Below are 27,046 nucleotides of genomic sequence, written 5' to 3'. Positions count from 1 at the left end.
AGGCTCGTCACACGCTCTGGGCTGGCAGCCAGAGCCGGGGCGCAGGAGGCGTCACGGAGCAGGACGGTTTGCTCCCCGAACTTGAAGACCAGCACCTCCCTCTTCACCGAGAGGTTTCGGGCAGGTGTGGCCGGCGGGACGGAGGTGAGGTTAGAGGCAGGCGGCGGGAGGAGCAGGTGAGTGACACGCTCTTCTCTCCCAGGGAGGATTGTTCTTTTTCTGGGAGCACGTGGCTGAGCCGCGTGGGAGCTGGGCCTTCCTGTGGCAGCAAGTTGCCGAGCCCACCTGGAAGCACATCGGGGATGGCTGCCGCCTCACCAGAGAGACCTGGAAAGATCTGGAAAGTGCCCAGTTCTCTGAACTCCAAATGGAACGACAGCCCCCTCCCTTAAAGTGGTTGCCTGTTGGGCCGCACATCATGGGGAAGGCCGTGAAGTAAGCCTTCCCCAAATCCTGCCTGCGGTCGGAATGATCCCACCCATCTGCTGAGTCTGCCTTCTCCTGAGAGGATCTGGGCAGAGAGAAGCCATCCCCCCAGCACCCCTCCCCCCACCTCTGCCAGGGGAATCTCCAACCCTTCCTTCTTCAGTGGAAAAGCGCTATTGCTCCCCTGACCGCGGGGAGGGAGCACTTACACCCTGCCGTACCCCTAGCTGCAAATTCCTGGACTGGGTCTCCCAGTTTTTGCCCACCCACCCCAGGACAGCTGCCCTTTCCTCTTTCTGAGACCACACTCAAGTGCCCCAGGACCTGGTCACACAAGTCATGATACGTGTGTCTGTGCCAGGCCCCCAGCACTCCCTCCCGTCACCACCTTTGTCCTGAGCTGTGTGTGTGCAGAGAAAATCTGCCTTCTCCTGCAGACCCTGGGCAGGAGGCGGCCGGACTCAGTAAAGAAGCCAGGTTTTGTCCTCAAGTATTTTTTAATAAATAGACAAAATCTGCTAGATTGGATCAGCCAACTAAGGTCAGAGGAGAGGGGAAGCTAGGGAGGGAAGAGCCCCTGAGTCAGCGACATAACCTCCTCCCCACCCTCTGGGCTTAAGGCACTTTTTCAGAGTGAGGTCCTTGGGGTTCCGTTATACAGGGTGAATAGGAGAGGGAAGGATTAGGGTCCCCTCTCCCCACTTTTGCATCAGAACATCACTGCCCTCCTCACCCCCCCCATGACCCATCCCTGGTTTCCCTTCTCACCTAACAGCATCCTAAGGGGAGGTTTGGGGGGTGGTCCTCATGGGGGGAGAGGTCTGTGCCCTGAGGAAGCAGATCCTGCCAAATCCTGATGGGACACCAGCGACCGGGTCCCCCCTCTTCACCCCCAGGAGCCATCTCTGGGGAAGGGGTGGCGGGGGCCCCCGGCCAGCTGGGACAAAGGAGCCTAGGCAGTGCTTGGCAAAGGGTGGCCATCGGGGCCCAGCTCGGGCTGCCCATCCCCAGCCAGGATGGGGTACGCGTCGGGGCCCTCCCGCCGGGTGCTGCCCCAGTTGTTCCTCAGGATCATGCCCGTCTTCTCCTTGAACTGCTGCCGGTCTTCCCGCGGGACCTTCACCATGTGGTACTGGGGCACGGCAGCTTCGGGGTACCACGCTCGCGTGAAGAATCCCATCTAGAAGGACACCAGGCCAGACGTGAGGAGCCTGCGGGGCTGGTCCCTGGGGCAGATGCTCAGCACAGCCAGCTGCCTGCCCCCACCGTCCCTGGGACAGAAAGGACCAACGGCAGCAGGAAGGAGACAGGCTGGGCGGCAGCCAGCACAGCAAGCAGCCCCCACAAGAGCCACCATCCATACTGGGTCCCCAGGTCCTCATTCACAGCAAGAGAAAGACCAGGAGGTGGCCTGAGGTGCAGGACCAAGGACATCTCCCTTGGCACCTGAAAGAGGGGCTTGAAGGTAGAACATCAGGACCGCTGACCCCAAAGGTTCCCACACCCTCCCAAGCTTTTAAGAGGCCCAATAGCATCCCCAGGAATACAAATGAGTTCGGAGGGAAAACATGGCTTCCAAGGCCTGTGGAAGCTCCGGAATAATTCCTCTCAAGCCTGTGTGCTCGTGCGCTGGGAGCACCCACCTCAGGCTGGCCCTCCCCTCTGTGAATAAAATGGCCCCTCCCTAAGTCATGAACATGCTGGCCCTTCCACACCAAGATGGAAATGTGCCCCTTGCACACTCACGCTCAGGACTGCTCATACACAGGACTGCCCAAGACTCCTACTTGCTCAAACTGCACGGCACCTCCTTGCACAACTGTCTGCACACTCATGCCCCCAGAAGACATGCATGGCACCTCCCTGTACTCCCACATGCTCACACCCCAGGAGCCCACCCAACCCTGGTGCGTGCCCCCGGCTGTGTATACTCACCCTCGTAACCTCACCCTGGTAAGGCCCTCCCACCCCAGCTCCTAGAACTCACGCGGCCCCCGTGCAATCTCATTCCTTCACCCTGCACGTTCCCGCTCCCGTGACTACTGGGAGTATCTCACACTCACACACATACATCCCCACACACGCACACACACATGCTCACACACAATTACCCTACAGTCCCTGGAACCCCGGCTTCCATGGCCGAGGGCTGCACAGCCAGACGGGCCCGGTGATAGTTGGGAAAAGATGAGCTCTGGCTGCTCCGATGGAAGAAGCCACACTGGGATGTAAGGGAGGAGGGGAGCAGAAGAGGTGGAGGATGGGAAGACTGGAGAAAGATGGGGGCCCCCACTTCTGCTCGGCCCCCCTTCCGTGAGAGCAGGGAGCAGAGATCCGGGAGCCAGTTTCTCCCAGGCATCAATCTCCCCTAAAAAGAGCTGGCAAGGTTCCCAACAGCCTGGACGCCCAGAGGCCTGGTCCCCTGATGACTCCCATGTGCCAGAGCGTGTGCTTGGTCTGTGGTCCCCGGGAGGAGGGGAGGGGCAGTTCCCCCTAAAGCCCCAAGGGCATGCGTGGTTCCGCAAACGTAGCATGTGGTTCAGGGGATGACCGCAGGTGACGGGTGTGACTGTACTGACATGTGCTCTTATGTGCTCCCAGTGCAGCCCCAGATGCACACGTGGTTCTGGCTACACTCTGTGCACGAGCATGGTTCCACGTGGAGCCTGGAATGTGCAGGATCCGAGTTCGGTCCTGGAGACAGTTCCCTGGAGGCGGTTCTCCACACTGGTTGGCTATCTTGGCCACAGCTTCCTTCCTAGCCTTACTTGCCATGCTCTAGTTAAATCAGCCCACATTTCCCTGCCTCCATGGCTTTGCCTCCCATGGTCCTTTTGAAAGGCGCACACCCACCCATTCACCTCCCCACATCCAGACCCTGCTACCCCACCTGCTAAGGCCCAGCTCCAGGCCCCCGGCTCTCAAGCTCTCCCCCCTTGAATTCTCCCTGCACTCTCCTGACTTAGTACCTCTGCCTTGTCCTTGACCACAGGCTCCCCTCCCCCACGAGACTATAAAACCTCTGACAAGATCTGCACCTGCCTTATCTCCGAACGGTCCAGGGCCCGACAGGTTCCCTGGTACGTGCAGGGTAAGGGCTCAGTGAAGATCTGCTGAAGAAATGGGAGTGTGGGTGAGAGAACCACACCTGGAGAGGCCACCTGACTGACAAGGAGCCCAGCCCCCGCCGTCCTCCCCCTCCCCAAGCCTCACCTTCCACATGAGCAACACCAGTAGCGCCAACACCAGCAGCCCGGCCAGGAGAGCCAGGAGGATGACCCACCAGGGGACTCCTTCTGCCACCACCGCCACAGGGTCCAAGTATACCATCACAAGGATCTGGGGAGGGAGGGGTTCGCAGAACGAGGGTGGGCCCGGCAGGAGAGGAGAGATGCCCCGGCCCTTCCTCCCCAGCCCTGCAGCTCACCACTGTGGAGGCGTCTGTGAGCAGCAGGTTCTTGATGGAGGACTTCACGGTGATGTTGGCTCGAACGATCACCTCCAGGGACTTCACAGCTGAGTACTCCTAGTGGAGCAGGGAAGGAGACCCTCCTCCTAAATGCCTAAGGCCCCCCTCCCCCAGCTTCTGAAGCTGTAAATGGAAGAGGGTGTTTCCGCCTGTCTTGGGCCCAGTCTGCTGCATTTGGACACAGAGGAGGTGGGAGGAGAAGTGAGTCCCCGAGGGGCTGTTGGGGAAGAGGACACCCAGCCCGGTGCCCCGGCCGTGCGCTCACCTCCAGGAAGGTGCTGTTCCAGAGGCGGCCCCAGACGTGCAGCACAGCCACGCGGTCAAACCTGTAGAGAGGGCAGCTGAACACCACGCAGTTGGCCGTGACCCGGGCGCAGTCCTGGGGACCAGGACAGGCGAGGCTCTGAGCCGCGTGGCCCCACCCCACTGAGCTGCTCAGGGCCCAGCACCCTCACAGTCGTGCTCACACAGACACTGAGTCTGCCCAGAGCCTTCCCTCCATCCCTCCCTGAGCCTCCCATTCCCTTGGCTCCTCATTCAATATCTATCCCATTTTCCTTACTTGGCTTCAAGCCCCCTTCCTCCAGGAAGTCTTCCCAAACTAACCCTTGGTCCAAAACAGCAGCCTACCCCAATTCTGGGCTATTTGGCTTTGAGATGCATGGGGAGCAGGGAGGACAGCAACAGGCAGAGCAGCTTCCCCAGGTGCCGCTTCTGCTACCTAATGACGGTCCCATTTACTGAGCATCTACTATCTGCGAGGTACTTACCCCATTTAAATGTGCTATTGTTCTGCAACGTGCATATTACCATCATCTCCATCTTTCAAACTAGGAAATTCAAGTTCAAACAAGCCAGGTGACCTCCATCAGGTCACACAGCTAACAAAGCTGCTAAGAGGTGGAGCAGATATTTGAACCCAGGTCCACAGCGGGCAAAGCCGCATTCCTCTGCTAAGCCCAAACTCACTGAAGGAGGATGAGGCTGCCCCAGAGCCGCTGGGGGGCAGGGGACTTAGGCCCTGCTCCTTCCAGGCCTGACTTAAATCCATTTGACCCAATCCCAGCTAATGGCCTGTTCGCCTAAGATTAATGTTCTATTTATCACACTTCGTATACAGAAGACTGGCTTTGACAGTGTTTGAATTCCTTGCGTCATCCTTTATTTTGCCGCTTTGGTGCAATTCAAGAATCCTTGGTCAATCTGTCTAAATGCCATTTCTAGTAAAAGAATCCATTTCAAAGTTCTTATCAGAAAGGGAGGGCTTTCCGAGGAAACCAGCCACATGGGGAAGGCCAGGACTAGCCATATGTCAGGGAAACAGCGATGACACAAGCTCTTACTATCCCTGAGGCGCCTTCGTTTGCTTCAGGTCATGCTCTCGGGCGAGCAGAGAAGCTGAGGAAGTCCCGAGAGGGATGGGGTGTGGCAGTGGAACTCCCTCCCAGACAGCTGACACCAGAGCTGGCCCTGCCGCTTAGCTTCCCCTGCAAAGGCCTCTTTGACTCTTCTTGCCTCTATTGTCCTTCCTTCCACACCTGGGATTCACCCCCTTGCCACCAGACCAAGTACCCCGCTAACCTATGTCCCCTGCTCACTCTCCCTGCCAGCACCGCCCTACAAGGGACAGCACAGAGCATGCGCTAATCTGCTCAATAAGTCTGCTTGTGGAACAAAGCTAGGTGACACAAGTAGGAAAAGGGGGGGCAACACTGCTCAAAAAGGAGAGACAATAAATCACGTAAATATACTACCAATTTAATTGCTAGAACTGTCAAAAACCTAAAGCGTCCTTGACATTGTGAAAATCAAGCAGGTTTCCTTATGCAAATTGACTTTTTGTCGAAAAAGAATTCAAAAGAAGAACAAAGAGATCTCAGAGGTGGCTAAGACCATCCCACCTCTATAAACCGTGAACTTTCATCCACAAGATGAAAAGGCTATAGGTAAGTGCCTGCCCTGGAGTAAGCACCTGCTGAGCGTGGAGGGGTGGGACTTTGGCATCTGCAGCTGCCTCACAGGTGTGTTGTGCACTGTCCTGTCAACTTGCCCGGGTGTCAGACCATCGCACCTCCCCACGCACCACCCACCATCCTGACACACCATTCCCTCCCCACCACCGGCATCCTCTATCATACCACGCGCCCCCTCCCCCATCCTGGCTGCACCAAGTTTGCCCTGCCCGCACCAGGGTGATGTTTTTCTTCTTCTCGGCAGAGGACACTGGCCACCAGGACGTGCTGGGCTCCGGCTGCTCACGAGGGCCGGGCTGCTCCGGCTGCCCCAGCTCCCGCTGCCTCCTGTCCCTGCTGTCCACATCCTGAGGTGGGGAGGGGGCCCAGTGAGGGTCCCTCCAAACGCAGCAGTCCTGAGATGGCATCTCCTACCCACACACTCCCAGCCCACAGCGTCCTTCCCCAAGTCTACCCCCCACCCCCGACCCTGCTTCAGCAGCCCCGCCCACCCGGCCTAAGCCTCACCAGGTAGAGGGCGTTGGGCCTGGGGGAACAGAGCCCCTTCTGCCTGGGCCCCTGCCCGCCCTCCAGCTCCACCCGCATGGGGTACTGCAGCCACTTTCCGTTGGCAATCTCGTGGGGCCACATGATGTTGAGGAAGGCAGAGCCCAGGGTGCTGAGTGACTGGCCGTGGTTGGAGACCTGTGGGCACAAGCGAGCGTGAAGGCCACTAAATCCCTGGGGATGGAGAGCACGCGGGCTGCGGGGAGGCCTCGAAGAGCAGAGTCTCGACAAAGACCCAGGATCCTAGATCCAGGAGCCAGTCTCTGCCCGCCCCAAGCCCAGGAAAACCTAGAGATGCCACTAGAGGTGTGGGAAGGCCCCAGCCGTGCCAGGGCAGAGTCCGGGAGAGAGACAGCAGCCCTGCCCCCGAGTCCCCAGCCCCCAGCTGAGGCCCTAGGCAGAGCAGCTGCTCTGGGCCCTCATGGGCTCCCCAGACAGCAGGTGAGATGGCCGGCCAGGGCTGAGCAGGAAATGGCCAACTGAGGCCCCAGCATAAACACCTGCCCACAGCCAAGGCCCAGGAGCTGAGCGAGGCCTCGAACTCGCTAGACCACCATGCGGCCATATGGGAGAAGAGCCACAGCTCCTGGGGCAGACCTCAGCCCCTCCTCTGTGCCAAGAAGGAGGGGCCTCACCAGGACACTCACCGTGACCTCGTACTTGACCTTGCTGCCCACATCCCGCTCAGACCGCATGGCACTCTCACCCCGCACCACACCGGAGAAGAACAGCTGCTGGGGAATAGCCACCCTGGCAAGGAGGGGTCAAAACGGGGGCTCAGGAGGCCTGGGGCCTGATGGAGGGTGAGGCAGAGCCCAGGCCTGGGTTTGGGAGTAGCAGTGCCCACCCCTCTGGCGGCAGTGCCCCCCTGGGCAGGGCTTACCCCATGATGGACAGTGGCAGCTCGATGAAGACACGAGCTCGGGCAGAGACCGGACGCAGCTCCTGCTCGCTGATCCTGGCGTGTGGCAGGGCGGGCGTGGGCAGCGGGCACAGACGTCACCCCAAGGGGTCAAGTGAGGACAGTGAAGCCCCTTCTAGGTGGACTTCCAGCCAACTTCCCCCACCATCACCCACCCTGGTCCCACCAGACTTACGTGGCTAACAGCAGCTCCACCTCTAGCTCTGTGGTCTCAATGGTGATCCCCGAGGTGCTAAGGATGAGGTAGAAGGTGACCTGGACCAAGGACGGAGCAGGATGAGAGTTCAGAAGGGCAAGGGGCTTGAGGAAGGATCGGGGGATAGAGAGCCACTTGGATACGGACAGGGGCAGATGTGCCAACCTGGGCGCCTCTCTTCATGGGGTTCCCCAGCTCACACTCGACGTGGGAGGCGTTGTCATTGGACAGGCACAGTGGCTTCTCCTGGAGTGGGGAGAGAAGGAGAGGTCAGCTTGGGTTGCTGGAGCCCCTGAACACCCCACGCCTACCCTGCCCAGGTCCTCACCGCAGGGTCCAGGGCCCGGACTCCTGAGTAGTGCAGAGAGGCAGGGAGGGTGACCAGGAGCTAGGCCTCGTGAGCGTCATCCCCGTCGGCCTGGGGCTGGGCTGGGTCCGAGGGCAGATTGGTGACCTTCAGCTCCAGGCCAATGACTGGCTGCCCACTCAGTGCAAACAGGGCTGTCATCCCATCCGCGTCCCTGGAGGGTCAGATCCCACTCACTCTAAGATCTGAACACCTCCCCCCGCCTCCCCCTCTCCTGCCCCTTCCCCCAGGTCATGCCCCCTCTCCTCCCGCCTGGGTCTCCCAAATCTCAGGCTTAAGAGAATCAAGACTTGGAGTTAGGGGACCTCCATTCTGGTCCCAGCTCCACCACTAACTGACCTTGGGCAAGTAACCTAACCTCTCTAGGCCTCCATTTTCCATTTATAAAGTGGGATTTACAAGAATTCCTATCTCACAGGGTCGTGAAGACTAAAAAGAGAGAGATATGATATGTGAACTGTATGTTTGTGTATATATATATATATGTATATATATAGTGAAGGCCTGTCATTCCTTGCCAGGGGAGCCCCTGTGGGTCCACCACTGCCCTCATCTGCAAACTTCTGAATTATCAGCAGGTCCCCCCCAGCCTTCCGCTTTCTCCCTGCAGACTGGCGCTCCTGAGGGGACTTCCTTCGATCCTGGAGCTCTTGCCTTCCCACCCCACCTGCTCCCTTGCTCCGCCTCACATGGGCAGAGGCTGAAACTCGGTGTCACTGATGCGGGTGCAGAAACGGGCGTGGACCAGCTGCAGGTTGCTCTGACAGATCTTATCTTCCCCACAGCCTTGCTTCAGGAAGTGGATCTGAGGAGAGATTCGAGGAGGGTCATTACTAGGGGGTGAATGTGCCTTGCCTAGGTGGGGTGGAGGATCACAGGGGTAAATAGCCTGTGTTCAACTCAAAGATCTGCGGCTTCCCAGCTGTGTGATATCGAGCTGGTCACTCAACCACTCTGAGCTGGGGCCCCATCAGCAAAATGATGGGAGTATTACGATGTCGCAGTAGAGGCTAGCAGGCTAGTCCAGAGCAAGGCCATATTTCCTCGGCCTTTCTCCCATGTAACTGAGCCCCAGACTTAGAACGCGAAGTGAAGAGCGCCACTGCCAGACCGGCCGTGAATCCCATGCAAGGAGCGCCAAGCTCCCCTCCAGCAGGCTGGGATAGAGATGGCCTTGGAGACCACATTTGAAGACGGCAGAGCCCCACAACCCTGGGCCCCTGAATGCCTGCCTGTCCCCTCCAACTAGGAACTCATGATCACTTGGGCCATGTTTCATCTGGGGTCCACCCTGTTACAGCATCTAGAAACAGGAGGAAATACTGGGGTAACAGGTGAAAGAGTCTTGCAAGCTGTGAGTGAGTGTCACTGGAGAGGGGCCACGGCTCCTTTTCCTGGGCTAAGCTGGAACCCATGCTCACCTCGGTCCGCTGGGTGCTGGGCTGGTGGGCATTGAGGATGGGGGCCACTGGGGGCAGCCCCTGGCCAGGAGCCTGTCGCCGGAGCCGAGGGGTCGGGAGACTATAGGACAGGGTCACCACAATGGCCCGAAGCTTGTCTTTGACATTCTCCTGGGAAGCGAAAAGACAGGCGTGGATACAAGAACAACCCCCAGCCCCAGCCCTGTCCAAAGCTTCAGCCAGACCTGAGACAGATCCCGAAATTCGGAAAGAGGCTCAGGGAGGTGCAGGAGAGAGGTGAGAACTGGGCAAGGCGGAGGGAGAGCGACTGGGGTGGAGATGGGAGGAGAGCAGGGCTTTGAGAACCAGATGTGAAGACTCAACATGCTGTCACCATCTCCAGGGAGGACCGAGCTTAACAGGAGAGGCAAGAAGACAGCGGTTGGGGGGTGGGGGTGGTCAGCGTCTTTGTTTCAGCTCTGTGGGACTTGGGAGTGTAAGTCCTGCAGGCTACCAAACCTGGGTGATTGGGGGCCCAATCCTCGAATGGCAGCTGTAAAAGCTGGGGCACTAGTTGTGTGGACAGACTCCTCCCAGGGAGATGCTTGGTTTTACTGTTGGGGTGAGCCAGAGGGAGAAGGCAGGGGTCTGGGGAGGGTCACAGCTGGCACCTGTGTGTGTGCTAACTAGATGCTGGGGCCCAGGCGGCCCTTTGCAAAGTCTGCAACCAAACCCCTTCCAGGCAAGTGGAAGCTGGAAGATCCCATTTCTACCTGCAACCTCTGAGCTGGGGCCTCGGGGAGTAGCCCCGCGGGTGCTGGTGCTCCCACTGGTTCCGTTTGCCACATTCCTGTGGGAATGGTGGACACAGGCCCTGCTGACTTTCAGAGCACAGTGACGTGGGAGCTTGTCCCTTGGATGGAAGCCTTAGTTAAGGGGGGGTGCGAGTTGTTCAGTTTAGACCCCTCGCTCCACAGGGAGAAGCAGGGAGTTGGGGGCCCCTCAATTGCAGGGCACTGCGCTGGGGGTGGGGTTGATGGTGGGGATGTGCCTTTCCTACCACTTCTGACATGGTTGTTTTCTGTTACCTGATGTGTAGGAGTCACTCAGCCAGGCTCTGGGTTTCTCTCAGAGGCAATTGCTGCATGAAAAGCCATGTACTCTGTGCCTCTGTGGTAGAAGGGACATTCAGGAGCCTCAAATTATCATCTCTGTCCTTTTATGTTCTTTCTGGAACTTCAGACCCGTATCTCCCAATTGTGCATTTGACAGCTCTGTTCGGATGTGTCACAGCACCTCAAACCTCGCTCGTCTGAGGTAAAGCTCGCCCTTGCTTTCCCGCCCCTAAAGTCTGCCCCTCCTGTGGTGCCCATCTTCAGTGACCAGAAATCCCACTTGTTACCGAGTCCAACTCGTTCTGCTTGCTGCACGACAGGCCAATAAAACAGGAGATAAAGTGTTGGGGCAAAGAATAGCAACTTTATTTGGTAAGCTGGCCGACCAAGAGGCTGGCAGACTAATGTCTTGGAGAACCATCCTACTCCAGTCAGAATACAGTCTCCTTTTATACAGAAAAACAGGGGAGGCGGCGTGGATGGTTGTTGCAAACTTCTTGCCACAGGAAGCCTTTGTTCCTGCAGCTGTCCATGTGAGTCAGGCCCTGGTGTCCCTGTAAACCTCCAACAAACAAAGGCTATTTTCTGTTTTGCAACCTGCCATCTCTACATCAGTGTGCAAGTGCTAACATCCCAGAACGGGCTCTCCTGTATGTTTCAGGCTAAAGGCAACACTGCTTTACAAAAGGTGCAGAGCTAGCAAGACGAAGCCTGGAAAACAAGGCACAGTGGTGAAAGCCACAGGAACAGATCAAACATGGAGTCCGACCTGTTCTTTTCCGTTACAGAGGGACACGGTGACAGCCTCCTGGCAGTTGGCCAGAGGCGTGGCCTGCTGAGAGCAGCCTAGCGATTGGCTGGAGAGGCCAAAGGGGTCACAGGGAGGCTTTGTGACGCACTACTGGAGGTTATAAAAGCTGGCGCCACTGCCAAGGTGAGCCATAGCAGAGATGGCCTTTCTGGTTCTCCTGCTACTTGTGGCCACGTCCTCGACCGCCTTCTCCACACCCACCTCTGACACACTCCATGCCCATTCCTCTTGCCCCGGGCCCCTCACCCACACCGAGCACCCTACTCCCACGCTAGGGTCCGCCTTCGGGCCCCTCTGCAGGCCAGCAAGCCCGCGTACCCGCAGCCGGCGCCCCGTGTACCGGCATGGGCTGGCCTGGCTCCTCTCCTGGTTCCAGCCCCATGGTGGGGGATCGGGCACTAACAGGAGCACAGCGAACCCCTGCCCATCCTGGGACTGTCCCTCCCAGGCCTCTGCTGTCCCAACACAGCTTCCAACCAGCCAGCCAAGTGCCCACGTGGAGAAATTCGATAGAGGGCAGCCGCTGACCCCTATGCTGCACTCCACTCTAATACCAGGATCCACCTTCGGGCCCCTCTGCGGGCCAGCAAGCCTGCGTACCCGCACCTGGCGCCCCCTGTACCTGCATGGGCTGGCCTGGCTCCTCTCCTTCTGGTTCCAGCCCCATGGTGGGGGATCGGGCTCCAACAACAGGAGTACAGTGGACCCCTGCCCATCCTGGGACTGTCCCTCCCAGGCCTCTGCTGTCCCAACACAGCTTCCAACCAGCCAGCCAAGCAACCACGCAGAGACATTTGACAGAGGGCAGCCGCTGACTCCTAGGCCGCACTCCCCAGGACCTCCTCCAACTGAATCGCGGGTATCCAGCCCCAAGCCTCATATGGACGCGCCAAAAGTCATCTTTTGCCTCTGGCCGTCGGCACCTCTGCCAGCCCCGGGTCAGGTGGCAGGAAAAGGCTGCTATACAGTGGATGAGGAAGACATCCTGCCGGTCCTCACGCGTGCCGTCCCCTACCTTGGCCCTGGCTCCCTTGGCCCTGGTTCCCTCCCTGACTCTCAGCCCCAACCTCCTCCACGAAGGGAAGAACGGGTACCATCAGTCCAGCCTGCCCTACAGCCAGCCAGCCAGACGGGAGGCCGAGAGACAGACCGGAAAGAAAAACCTGGACCCAAAGGCCGTCCTGTCCCTGACGCAGACTGGAAACATCCCAGGCCACCAGCCCAGGCCAGGCTCCATATACCGCTGCTGTGGTCGGAGCAGTCGCGTTGGTGCGTTGGTGGTGGTCTAAGGAGGCGATGGCGGGCTTTGGCAAGGGCAGGCACTCCAACGTCACCATTTCGGTGCCCGGGACCCTTGAGAGCGTGGTCCTCCTCCTTACGGGTCACTGGGCCGAGGTGCCAGCAGGCCCCTGGGCTGGGGCCACATTCCACCTACCATCCTGGTTCCATAACACCTGCGGGGTCATCTTTGTCCTCAGAGTCATCTTGGGGAGGAGAAAGGGGCCAGCAGAACAGGAGCCCCGGGTCGTGGCAGGGAGGGAGGGGCGTGGGCACATCCCAGGGGAGCCCCTGGTCCTGAGCATAGAGGAGTCCTTGGCTGAGCTCCAGAGGCTGCAGGAGAGGTATTGTGAGTTGGAGTGGGAAGTGGAGGCCTTGCAGCAGCAGGAGGAGTGGTACAAGCAGGAGGCTGAGGTCCTTACAATCGAAAGGGTCTTGGAGTGTTTGCTCAGTGAGGTGTCTTAACTCTTTCCTCGGCAGCAGGGGGTGCACTCGGGTAGGGGGGGTGAGTTGGGGGGAAAGGGGGTGGGGGGGCATGGGAGGAGGGCTTCCCATGTATGTGAATTCTCAATAAATACTGTGTTGGAATGCAAAACGTGTCCATGAGTGATGGTGGCCCTGGGGACCACATCGCACAGAGTCCTCACACCCTTCAGTAGGCTGGTGTCTGCTGGCCAGGTGCCCCCGTGGTTGTGAACTGCAGAGCCAGCACCATGACACCCTGCCCGACTTCCTGGTGCCAGCGCCGAGCGGGGTGCCTTCGGATGGAAAGAAACCAGGTGGAGGGTCTGCTCCCGGTGTTTCTCCAAAGACTGCTTCTGGCCTGAGACAGCAAAGGACAAAGGTTTCTTCCATAGTTCCTCCCATATGATTGTCATCTCTCTCTCTTATGGCAGCTGCATGTTTATGTATATTAATCTTTCTGCAAAAGAAGAAGGTGTTTTCAACAAAGGAATAGCTGTGCTCGTTACTTCAATTACTCCCTTGTTAAACCCTTTCATTTACACTCTAAGAAATCAGCAAGTGAAGCAAGCATTCAAGGACAACATCAAAAAGACCGTGAAGCTTTAAATATATATATTTATATATTTATATCTCAAGGAAATACATTCCACTTAATAAATATGTACTGAATGTCTACTACATTTCAAGTGCTGAACCAGCACTTGAGGACAAAAGTATAAAGGGAATATGCCCTAATTTCAAGGAACCTACGATCTAATGTGATAGAAATGTGTATAAACTGTAAATTGATGTCATAAGTTAAAAAAAATAACATGGCAAGTGTTATTAGAGAAAGTTGACTGAGGATCCCTGAAAAGAACAATTGGAAAGAATTAACTGCTTTCTGGAAATCACTTGAAATTTAAGAGGCAAACATCCTGCTTATTTAGGAGAGTGGGAAAGTAAAAATTTAGAGCAAGAAAGAGAGGCCAGATCATAAAGGTATTTATTACAAAGTGTGGAGTTAGCTGGATCTCGGTGAGCCAAGAGACGTTTAAGAAAGGAGGTGATGTTATCAGCATTGTCTGCAAGGCGGTCTGGCATGGGCACTGCTCTTCACTGTGGAGCGCTGGAGACCATGCTTCTATCAAAGTGTCAATAATTTTTTATTCTCCTTTCCTTTTTCATTTCTGTTTCAACTGTAGCCATTGCAACTTCCATCCTCCCATAAAGAAAAAAAGCTTTACATTTGATCCACTTTTCTCCAAATGAGGTGAAAATTCTCAAGATTTTTGTCAACTTACACATCCGTTTTCTAGAAGTTATGGTTAGGTTTCTAGAGGGAAGGTTAGAATCCTCTCACTTCTCCTATTGGTGGTTTTCATAAACTGACATTTTTTAAGGTTATGAATCACTGACTCTCCCTCTTTGTAGTCTCGCATAATTCTTTTTCTATTGTGATTTTATTTTGATCTTTTTGTTTATTTTGTTAGGTATTATAGAGGACAAATTCTGTGATATGACTTCATTTGTTTAACTTGTTCCCAAATTTTTGCTTTTTTTTAAAAAAAGCATAAGCCATGGATAACTGTTTCATAAAGTAGAGAAGAATATAAGGTATTCATACAGTTTTATGTCTAGAATGTTCCAAATTTTGAGTCTCTGCAACCAACTGGAAATAGACTACCCTACCAAGAACTCTACATGGAGTCAAAGGGAGAGCAAATTGAATTTGAATCAATGTCAGTGGAACAGGACATTTTAGAAATCTGAGTATTTGTACATTGTTTGGTACTATCCTAATTCATTGCAGAATGCTGATTACTGTTTGGGGTACAAATGGAACATCATCTGATGTATTCACACCTGTTATACGTGGTAGGAACACTGAATGGCACAATGCTCCTCAAGCACTTAAGGAGCAAACTGTACTGGACTGATCGTGAGACCAAACTCCCAGAACCCCAGAAAGCACTGAAGAGTGTACAGTAGTTTTAATAAATGGCCTTTTATATAAAGCCACTGCTGTTTTGAATATCTGGGTTTCCTTGATGGATAAGCTAAGAGATTAGTGGTGACTTTCAATTTATTCCAACTTCACTGAACTGTTAATAAATAGAGAAATGTTTTTAAACAGCCACTCCTGAATCATTAAGTTCCCCCAAATCGACATTTCTACCAATCCTATGATGAAGTGGGAGACAAAGCCACATTGTGATTGAAAATACAGGCTTTTGCTCAAATCCCGGATTCTCAACCTTCTTACCCAAGTCTCCTTGCAACAGTTTTTCACCTCTCTAAAGCTTACTTTTCTCAACTCTAAAATGTGTATAATAATATTGTCTATATTTTAGGATCGTTTTGAGCATTAAAGAGATAGTAAGTATTAAAAAATTTAAAGCCATTATTAAGTGTTTAATAAATGATATCCATTATAACAGTATGGTAATAATAACCAATGTCCTTTTCAAGAAACTCAGGCTTAACTGGTAAGAATAAGTATTAAATTGTTTGGTTTAACCCGAGACTGTAAAGATGTTGGCCATTCTACTTGCCGCAAGGCCAGCTTGTTTCCATTCCTCTTCTGTCCAGCTGCATCCTCGGTTAGCCAGGTCAGTGAAGGTCTAACCCGCGCTTCAGATAAAGCCAATCAGAACACCCGGCAGCGGACTGTTAGGACTGGGCTACCACAGACTCCCCGCGCCCCAGACGCCAAGTATGCCAAGAGAAAGAAGAAGACTACTTGTGCAAGTCAAAGTCCAGGAATATGAGCCAGGGCTCCACCCAGTCTTCATAATAAAAGCATTTTGAAATGAAATCAGGAGGGAATGTGTTACCTTCTACAAGAGCTTGCCCAGAAGACAAAAGAAAAAGACAAGTCATGCTCTTCTGAAACTGTCCACCTGGCTATCTTTATGTTAATATTGACTTGGAATGTAACCCAAGTCACAGAAGAGCAAAGGAATGAGTTTACTAATTCTGCAGCTGAACCTTTAGGGCATTCAGGGTCTAATTAAGTTGATGGGTTTCATCCTCCTGTCACCGCTGTTGAAAGAATCAAAAGAAACAGCTCTACAGCCTCATATTCCCAGGATAGTATCAGCAGGGCTGGGGTGAGGGGAGAATAAAAGCAAGTGAGACCGGACCTACTGCGCCAAGCGTTCACTCCTCTCTCCTCTCTCCCTGAGCCCCCAGAGCTTGTGGGCTTATGAATTATAAATCTAAACCCAAAGCCACTTCTTGCAAAGAGTTTAAAATAAAATTCAAAAGGGAAGGAGAGAATTTTTTAAGAAGTCAAGCAAGGTAACAACAGTTCTATAATGATTTGGGTTTTCCAGCCTAAGGATCATCTTTGTCATTTCTTTAGATTCACCCAGAAGGTCACAAACCAGGGCTTAAGCTTCAGCCCTTACACATCACTAGACAGTATTGCTGAAGCTCTGCAGGGGTTATGAGTTCAGAAGCCACAATAACCACCCATCTGAGGAATACAGCCACTGTGAATTGGGGGCTGGGGTGGGGAGCAAGATTACACACAAGACAACAGAGGAAGGGAAGAATTATAGGAACAGAAACATCAAGAATTTAACAAGTTTATACTGTATAGTACAGGGAACTATATTCAATATCTTATAGTAACATGGTGAAAAAGAATATGAAAATGAATATATATCTGTTCATGTATGACTGAAGCATTATGTTATACACCAGAAATTGACACACTGGAAACTGACTATATTTCAATGAAAAAAATATATATATACATATACAAAATTTTTTTTACTAAGTATAATCTCAAAAAGATAAGAATGATACTGGTAACATGAAGGACAAGACATTATAAAAATAACTAGGTAAAAAATATGGCTGAAAAACCTAATAAATGAAACAAAGATGAGGCTAATACCAAGAGAGAAGGAACTAAAACATTCATTAAAACTGAGCTAGAAGACCAGACCTCATAAGGAGGGAGGGTATAGCTCAAGTGGTAGAGTGCGTGCTTAGCATGCACAAGGCCCTCCGTTAAAGTAAAACAAATAAATAAAATAAACCTAGTTACCTTCCGCCCCCCAAAAAGATCAGACCTGATAAACTCTCCCAAAAAGCAACAGAAAAGAATAAAGATATTAGGTAGATAACATAAAACAATAAAGATATTAAATTAGGTAGGTAGGTAGATAAATAGGCACCAAAAGACCATTGTAGATGCCAAAATCCAGAGAATAAGCATTGCAGGTGAAGAGAAGAGAAAAAATGAAATAATAATATATTTCCTATACTAGAGAAAGGTGGGTATGTCTGAGTACGCTGAGACAAGCTAGATAGAGAAAATTTACACCTCAAGAAACCAGACATTTAAATGTGATAGTAAAATAAAAGAATGGCTTAGAAGGCTTACTGCACAAAGAACAAATTCAAAACACTTCTAAAAGAAATACTCAAATAAAAGGATAAATAAACAGAAGGATGATGCAAATAATATGAAACATAAAAATTACAATATAACATATTAATTACATAATGTTTATTTTTAACTTTTAAAAAAGGAAGACTGTCGGGAGCCACGCCACCGGACCCTGAGGCTGTACGCACAGCGAGGCCTATGAGGGGGCCACTGCACAGCAGTGGTAAGAAAAGTTGTGGCGAGGTTCTCTGCATCTTCTTGGGATTTTGCTCAATATTTGCTTTGCTATGTGGATATATTAAGAATTATGATTCTAGGGAGTCCCTACGGGGACAAGATGGGGGATTTCAGGGGAAGACTGGGGCAAACATGACTAAGGGGCAATTCCATATAAATGTGTCCCAAGAAATCTGTGCAGAGCTGTCTCTTTTATTAGGAGCCAGAGTAAGGGCGAAAAGGATACCTAGAGGAAATTGGGCTTGGGTTGGAGGACCATCGAATGTTCCGTGGTGCTGCTATAGTTATTGTTGCGTATCTTGAAGGGAGGACTCTAACTGAATGGGTTAAGTAAAGTTTAAATCAGGCTTCAAAGAATTCTGATGTCAACCTGTTAATCAGAGCCAAAAAGAATAAAGGGAAATTGGTCAGTCTAAACGTTCTGGTACAACAGAGTTAATGGGAAGAGAATAAGATTAAATCAAGATCCTCATGAACATTGAAGCGGCCAAGTGGAACAAGTAAAAGGACAGTGAAGGCGCAGATTGTTTGAACTGTTCCGGAAGAGCTAACCGCGGAAGCGTAACAAAGGCTGAAATTGTTAGTACTGTACTTCCCCCTCTGTATTTTGCAACCGCAAGTGCTTGTAAGCATAAGTATAAATATCACAGCATGAATAAAACTGGCGGAGAACCTGCTACCATGAGTTGCTGAAGTGTGTCTTTCTTCGCGCCGACGCTACTCCTCCCTCAGGTTCCTGAACCCGCTGGGGCTGGACCCCGGCAGAAGACTCAAAGGTGAATAAAAGAAAATCTATATCCAAAGCAGAACTAAAATTCTAGAAAACATGTAAATGGTGGGGTTGTGAAGAAAGACCAAAGTAACATACAAAAATGGTAATATATTTGTTGTGATCCAAGAAAGAAATAGAAATGCCTAAGTTTAAGAAATCAGTAGATGAAAATAAACAAAACTGAATCTTAAGGTATCAATCCCAAAAATAAAATATAATTTACAACTCAACAAAACAAAAAGTACCCACCCAATGAGAGACAGGAAAGGATTTTTAATAGTAGTAACTAGTGGAATAAATGGCATATATAGAATAAGATGGCAGACATCAGTCCAATTATATAACAGTCATCATGGGAAGAACATATCAGTGAATCCCATAATGAAAGACACAGAACTCAAACTGGGTTAAAAGCAATAATAAATAAATCCAGGAATGTATCATATATAATAGACACACTTAAGTCTATTTTACCAAAATTATAAATTTTACTTTCATGTATTCTGGTAATTAAGGGTTTGAACTGAAAATAGCACTTTGGGTCTACAGGAGTTAGAGGCTACTATTAAAGTTTCAGAAAGTTGTTTAAAAATAAGACATTTTAATGAAAATGCAAAATTTCATTCATATCTATTTGTATGCTAAAGCAGTCATTTGCTTGAATGTAACTAATTTATGAAATGGAATGGACAGAAAGTGTTAATTTGGTGCTATGTTTGTCTAGAGCCCAGGATTTCCTACCACCTATCACTAAGGAAATACCTGGACTTTACTCATCACAATGAGTAAATGATAGGTAAACACCACCCCCGTCCCTAGAAAAAGACTAACTGACCTGATTGCAGGGTGCTCTGTAAAATTATTTGGATGATCTTCTTAAGCACACCTGCTTCTACCATCTCTATAATCAATGTAGTAGTTTCTTTCGCCCCTACTATCCTTCACGGATTTACACTGACCACATGTCTGGGTCAGGGGAGGTCAGAGGTACACAGGTGATGCACTCATCCCATTGCCACTGTCCTAATGGTAGCAGTTGCTTATTAGAAACATTCCACATGAACAGGAGAAGTATTTCACATGCTTAAAACATCTAGTTCCAAAATACATTCAGAGTAGCAGCTACAACCACTTGGATATATAAAATGCCCATAAATATTTTGACTATCAGCCCATTGCTGGAAGGCTTTGTGAAAACAGGTGCACAAAATTGCAGATGGTCCAAAATGCTGACAAACATCAGTTAATTACAAGGACCCCAGTGGTGGGGGCCGTTCTTGAATGACATCCTAAATCTTGCAACTTTATTTCTACTCTGCTCTGATGATCAAAAGTAAATTATAAGCCCAGCCAAATGAAAGAGAGAGAAAAGAAATCATGTGCCCTGATGGAGACACTGACACTGTTGTTTTCTTTCAAGATTTTTTGAACATATTGTACCTACAGAAAGGAAAAAAAAATCTCAAAATTCTAAAGCCTAAGACTTTCCATTCAGGTCTCTCAAATGACCAGCACAGCTTCCCCGGCCTCACAAGACCAACCGTGTCCTGCCAGGTCCCTGCGGCCCACCACCCGGGCAAAACACTCTATCTTATTCGTTAGTATCTGTTGCTGTGTAACACTGTCACCCCAAATTTTGGTGGAAAAGATACATTTTTATCACTATAATTCTGAGAGGAGACGGGACAGCTGGGTGGCTCTCACATGGGCCTTTCATTTAGCTGTAATTGGTGGTGACGGCATTTGGAATCATGGAAAGGCTCAACTGAGCTGATGTCCAAGATGACTTAGGTCACAGGTCACTACAGCTAAGACGGCTGAATGAGGCGGGGGCTGACCAAGTATCTCTCTATTCAGCAAGGCTGGCTTGAGCGTCCTCGTTGCACGGCAATCTCACAGTATTTGAACTTTTGTTGTTGTTGGGAGATGGGGGGTAATAGTTGGTTTTTTTTGTTTGTTTGTTTTTTAATGGAGGTACTGGGGACTGAACCCAGGACCTTGTGCGTGCGGGGCATGCGCTCTACCACTGAGCTATGCTCTCCCCCTTGAACTTTTTCATGACTCCTGGATCCCCACAGAGCACATGTTCCAAAACAGAAGGGAGAAGCTACAAGTCTCCAGTGATCTAAACTCTGAAATGACACAACTTCACTTCTATAACTAATGTCAAAATCAATTCACAGAGCCAGTCAAGATGAAAAGGGGGAGGGAAGAAACTACCCCTCACAGTCATGAAGCTGCAAAGGACCTCAAGGGCCACCAGGGCCAAGAGGCAAAGCAGCCGTCTACGTCAGCCCCTCCTCCCACAGCTCTGTCTTTTCTAGGATCTCAGCCCCTCTGACCCTCATTGTTTCAAACACAGTCTGACTGTAAGTCAGTAACTTTTGTGTTTTACCCGTATTTGCTGGTTGTTTGAGACAATTACAGACATATCTCAGAGCTATTATGGGTTCAGCTCCAGACACAATAAAGCAAATATCACAACAAGGTGAGTCACAGAAATGTTTTGGTTTCCCAGTGCATATTAAACTTACATTTACACTTTACTGTAATTTAAGTTTGCAATAGTACTATATCTAAAACACCAATGTACTACCTTAATTTAAAAATACTTTATTGCTAAGAAACGCTATCATCTGAGAACAAAGGGTTGCTACAAACTTTCAATTTGTAAAAAGTGCAGTATCTGCAAAGCATCAAGTCACCTCTCTCTCATCTATTAGCTGAGTGACCTTGGGTAAATTATGTCACCTCTCTGTACTCCATAAGCTACGGAGTCAGCAGGAATACTGCATCATAGGGTTACTATGAGGTCTAAGTGAGATAAACCACATAACACGTTTACAATAGTACTCAGCACAGACGTGAAGCACATTAAAATGAGGTATGCCTGTAGTCAGAAGAGAAAGTCTATCAACTATGATTAAAGACCACTTGGTTATGTTTTTCAGGCATATGTTTTAATAAATCCCTATTAGGAGGGGCAAGGAATATTATAATTTTGTGAAAGTCCACATACTTATTCTGAGACAGTATTAATGAGTTGGATTTGAAGATAAAGGCAGCTTATATTTCCTAAGAAACAATGTTTTTATCCTCTTGAAAAGGGAAAGTACTTTGAAAGAGGCTGTGTTACAAAGAGGGGAAGCATGACATGGAAAGAACAGATTCAATATGCAAGATTAACAAATAACGTGTATTTGAGAAAACTAAAAACAAAAAAGATTGAAATACAGATTAGAAAGAAGTTTCAGAAAAGTAGAGAACTACCTTTCTGCATGATGCTAGGTTCCTCACGGTTCTTTCTTAGACTTTCTTCTCAACTTCCGGGTTGCTCCTCTGCATTAGAAGACCACATCCACAACAGCCATGCCTCAGTTTCCACCCAGATGCCAGTAACTTACTGTTTTCATTTGAATTCCCAATATGAAAATTGAAATATATTTCAATTAATATTTCTTTGAAAGAAATGCAAGTCTTTTCAAGACGTCATGGAAAGACTGCTTTGCTTGCTTATTTCTCAGGGTATAAATGAAGGGGTTCAACAAAGGAGCAACAGATGCAGTGAGCAGGGAAACTCCCTTATTAAGGGCCACTTCATCCTTAGCTGGAGGTTTGAGATACACCGAAATGCAGCTGCCATAGGTCATGGAGACCACAATCATGTGGGAAGAACACGTGGAAAAGGCTTTTTTCCTTTGCTGAGCAGAGGGTAATCTTAGGACCATCCTGATGAACTACACACACAAGGGTCATTATGAAGGTCAACACAGCACAGAATATAACCAGCTGCTCTATGAACCATGTATCTGAACATGAATTCTTCAGTATTGGAGAAGCATCACAGAAAAAATGGTCAATAACAGAGTCACAGAATTCCAGGTGGAGACTCAGGCCAAGGGGCGGGAGAATAATCAATAAGCCAGATACACAACAGACGATGAGATTCCTGCGGACTCTGCTGTTCATGATGGTCACGTGGTGCAGGGGTTTGCAGATGGCCACGTAGACGTCAAAGGACATCACAGCCAAGAGGAAAAATTCTGTAGCTCCAAAGAGGACAATAAAAAATATTTGGCTGAAGCAGGCATTGATGGTGATGGTTTTGTTCCCACTTGATATGATGTAGAGGTACGTGGGGACACAGGCAGTTGTAAATGAGATCTCTCAGAAAGAAAAATTTTGAAGGGAAAAATACATCGCTGTTTTTAAATGAGAATCCACCAAGATGGGGGAAATTATGGTCAGGTTCCCAACTGCACTTAACATATATGTGATCAACAGAAAGCTAAAGGCCAAAATCTCTAGTTGTGGGTCATTCGTCAAACCCAGGGCGATGAACGTTGTTACTGCCGAACGGTTTCTCATCACTGACTTCATACTATGGCCATTGGTTCAAGACTGCTTCACATAAAAGGCACAGAAATTAGATCTGAAGAGCAATGTCAAAATATGACAGAAGCAGACCGCATCTACAATACCAAGCAAACCCAGTCACATGCATGTCCTGGAACTTAACAATCCGATTTTAGTGAGATGATTCCCTCAAATCCACTGAAATGTGCCACAGGGAGTTTAAGCTTCGGGGAAATTTCTTTTGAAAATTACTGCTACTAAAATTGTTTTAAATATTCTAGGATCTCCCAATTCACAGCACTATTTCCAATTCTCTTTTTTTTAAGTCCATACTTCGGTTGAGACATCTCCTATTGGATCAGAAGTTGGCCACTTTTGAGCTATACTCTGACTGGTCATTGAGTCTCTTTATTCCAAAGCATTTGTACTCAAAAGCTAAACCCTAAAATTCCTTTGCTTTAAGTTATGGTGCCTGATAAAATGCAAATATATGGAGGATGGCATTATGCCCGAAGTGCAGAGTCTCTCCAGATCTTTCCTCCAGTGAACGAAGCATTATTTAAAGGTCAAGTTAGATTTCTCCCAGAAAATAGTCATTCGATGGCCCCTTTCTCCGGACTTTCTCTAAGTTCCTCTTATTTCCTTATTTTCCATCTCTGTCCTCAGCAGAGAGCTTTAATGCATGACTATTTTAATGCAATTTGAAGAAATAGGTAAAAAAGGATAAATAGCTGAAGGATATCAAGATATACTTTGCTTTCCCTCCTCCATGACAGCAGAAGTGTGATGCATGTTTCACAGGGGCTAATGTATGGACCTTGGAACAGTTTGTCTGGGATCAAGTCATCTCTCTCTCATCTACTAGCTGAGCGACCTTCGGCAAATTATTTAATCTCTCTGTACTCGGACTTCCTAATCTATAAAGTGGAGTCAACGGGAATGCATACTGCATCACAGGGTTACTATGATGTTTAAATGAGATAAACCACGCAGAATGTTTACAATAGTACTGAGCACATGATTAATATTACACTTTTTTTTCTGAAGCCAATCTTTCTCATTATCTCAAGAAGGCATTTAGCTCCACTAGGAGCACATCTCTCTCTCTCTCTCTCTCTCTGTCAGTATCATCAATTTCTTCCACTTTTCTAGATTTATTTCCTCAGCATACAAACATTCTCTGGTATGACCCTATACTTAAAAAAACCATAAAAATACTCATAGGGAGTGACACTTCAATCACTATACTCTTTATATAGTTTTTACTTTAGGAAACGTGTTAATCTACATATTCAAAAATAAAATATATCTTCCAAACTGGTAACTGACCTCTTTATTAATATAATTTCTGTCTACTCAGTTTATGTTTCAATGTGATATTGAGACCACTGCCTAAGTGTGTGGTAATTCAAGATCTGGGCATTAGCCCATAATAATAGTTATATTGGTCTATTCAGCTATTTGTCTTCATTCAATGTTCTCTCTTCATTCAATGTTCCAGGCCTCCACTGTTCAATGCAATAGCTATCAGCCATATATCTAACACTTGAGATGTGGCTGGTTCAAACTGAGGTGTATTATAACCGTGAAATACACATCAGATGTCAAGACTTAGAATACAAATATGTAAAATATACCATTTATAATTTTATACTGAATACAAGTGGAACTGTTAATATTTTGCATATATATGGAGTTAAATAAAATACATTATTACAAATCAAGATCATCTGCTTCTTTTTACCTTTTGAATGATATGACCAGAAAACTATAAATTATAAATGAGGCTCACATTATGTTTCTGTTGCACTATACTGTTCTAGGTTTTCAAATTCTTTCACATTGTGGAATTTTGAAAAAAGGATCTAAGACAAATGAGTTCATTTTCTAAATGGCTTTCACTCTTTTTTAATATAACCCTCAAGTAACTTTCAAGCGTATGCTCCCTGAAACTGAAAAAATGAGGCTCTTTTTTGTCTTTGGGAGGTGAAAAGTATCAACTCCCACCAAGTACAGACTTACTGCTGTGCATTGCCAGGTTGCAGACATTGCAAAAGAAAAGGGACATTAACCTGCATTTATAAGACAAATAGTTTGCAAAGAGGTGATACAGGTACTGAAAGATGGGGGGATGTTAAAAATGGAGCATTTACCAATGGTAATTGAGGTATATAATATAAACACATAGAGACAAAATAGATAAACAAGAGACAGAGACAGACAAGGAAAGAGAAAGTGAGGTAGATAATAAATTGGGAGTTTGGGATCGGCAAATACAAACTACCATGTACAGAACAGATACACATCAACGTCTGACTGTATAGCACAGGGAACTATAGTCAATAGCTTGTAATAACCTATAATGAAGAAGAATATGTATATATATAGCTGTATCACCATGCTGTACATCAGAAACTAATACACATTGTAAATCAACTATACTTCAATGAAAATAAAAAATTTTAAAAAGACCGGCAGAGAGAGAGGAATCAGGAACGGCTCCCTGTGTGTCAGTCAGACCACGGCACATGGTGTTGCACCAGCTTAACGATGCATTAAATGAGTCCTGCCCACGTTTCCAACTGGTGAAGGTTCATGAGCTCTATAAATAACCTCAGAAATGACTGGATTTCTCAATAAAACATCAAAGACAAATAAATATTGAAACTAGTAATCATTTGTTTTACTAGAGTGAAACATAATCACAAACGCCTTCTCTATAAATTATTTGCTGAAACAGGCCTGGCTTGAAAACACCCCAGTACTCACCTCTGACATTCTTCATCGTTTCGCCAGGAGGCTACACCTCAAATGACCTCAGTGAGCTTCACAGTTAAACAAAAAGTTACTAGTAGGATCGTCTAAGTGCATTCCCAGCCCCTCACCCGGGAACCTACAGTCACCATATATATACACATGGTTACTAAACATATAATACCATCCTACTCCAAAATTAAAATGTATCTCTGTGCACTCTGGGTAACTGAAAGGAAGATAAAGTCCAAAGGGCAAGGAGGAGTTAGGAAGACACTCTGGCTCTACGAAAGTGGATGTTCTGATTTTTTCTGCTCAAACACGTTTTTACATTTATGACCCTGTTTATTTCCATCATTTCCAACAGGTGTGCACAAAATAAGTGTGAATAAAAAATTCCTAGGAGGACCTGATTCAAAACTCTCCATTGAATTAAAAATGTAATTCACTTTACAAAAAAAAATCCTAAGCCAAGAAATAAAGATAATTTCCTGAGAGAGAAAAAGATGCAGCAGTAGTAACAAGCTCAGTCCAAGCATCAAAAACAGGAAGATTCCAGTGTCCCATCAGAAACCTGTTTCTAATTATTTGTTCACACATGGTTTATGCAATGCAACAAGATAGCCTTCTTATCTAAAATTACACCCATAACAATATTTAATATAGAAAATTCAAAAATAGATACAAAAGCTGAAAAAAGAAAACCATAGAAACTGTAACATCCAGAATAAACATTATTATTTTGGTGTTTCTCCTTCCAAATACTGCCTACCATTAACATGTGACTGCTGCACTATTACTAGTTTATTATAAAAGACACTTCTCTGGAATAGCCAAATGGAAGAGTTTCACAGAGTGCAGTATGGAGGATGGGGCAGCGTGGAGTCTCCATGCTCAGCCCTCCCAGCATCTAGATGTGCTCCCCAATCTGGAAGCTCCCCTCACCTCCCTGTTCAAGAGTTTGTGTGGTACTTAATCTCCATCTCTCACCCACCCACCCCAGAGGTCAGTGGACAGGGCTGCCAGCTTCAATCCTCTAGTCCTTTGGTCTTTCTAAAGATCAGCCCCATTCTGAGGCTACCTAGGGTCCCCACCCTAAGTTTCCTTATGAGCATAAACACAAGGTAACAAAAGACACCCCTATCAATCAGAAGATTTCGAGAGTTTTAGGAGCGCTGTGCCAGGAACAGGGACAAAGACCACATACTTCCTATGACATATATATTTACAAAGTGCAGGTGCAGCAAGAGAGCAGTAAGCTTTTCAGTATCCTTCTCTTAATTAATAGAACAAGCAGAAAAAGAAATGAGCGTGTGCAATGAAGATCTGACCACTATAGTATATAAGGAGAGTAACAGATATATGTAGAAATGCACCCAAAAGATGAAGAAGACACTTTTTCATTTTTTGCTTAAACAAGAGAACTATGTTTTCTCACAGTTTGGAAGCTAGAAGTCCAAGATCAAGGTGCCGGCAGGGTTGGTTTCTTCTGAATCCTCTCTCCTCTGCCTGTAGATGACCGTCTTCTCCCTGTGTCTTCACACGATCCTCCCTCTGTGCACCATCAGCCTAATC

At 48.5% G+C, this 27,046-nt stretch overlaps 2 protein-coding genes and 1 pseudogene across 2 annotated transcripts in view; all 3 read right to left on the bottom strand.

Moving 5' to 3' along the window:
• Positions 1-27,046, bottom strand: part of LOC102526535 (mitochondrial inner membrane protease ATP23 homolog) — a 272,864-nt gene that overhangs the window by 207,621 nt on the left and 38,197 nt on the right. The gene's annotated exons all lie outside the window — the stretch shown is intronic.
• Positions 911-10,371, bottom strand: LOC140700369 (integrin alpha-7-like). Its single transcript, XM_072973879.1, is given in 14 exon segments — positions 911-1,606; positions 3,640-3,765; positions 3,854-3,952; positions 4,161-4,274; positions 6,084-6,215; positions 6,376-6,552; positions 7,062-7,164; positions 7,298-7,372; positions 7,512-7,591; positions 7,698-7,778; positions 7,861-8,053; positions 8,589-8,704; positions 9,321-9,470; positions 10,360-10,371. Coding segments are annotated over 14 exon segments (1,686 nt in total). The 3' UTR covers positions 911-1,378.
• LOC116279498 (olfactory receptor 6C2-like) lies at positions 21,333-23,822 on the bottom strand (annotated as a pseudogene).

The sequence above is a fragment of the Vicugna pacos genome, chromosome 12, assembly GCF_048564905.1.
Source record: "Vicugna pacos chromosome 12, VicPac4, whole genome shotgun sequence".
Taxonomy (NCBI): domain Eukaryota; kingdom Metazoa; phylum Chordata; class Mammalia; order Artiodactyla; family Camelidae; genus Vicugna; species Vicugna pacos.
This window is presented reverse-complemented; position numbering and strand designations above follow the sequence as displayed.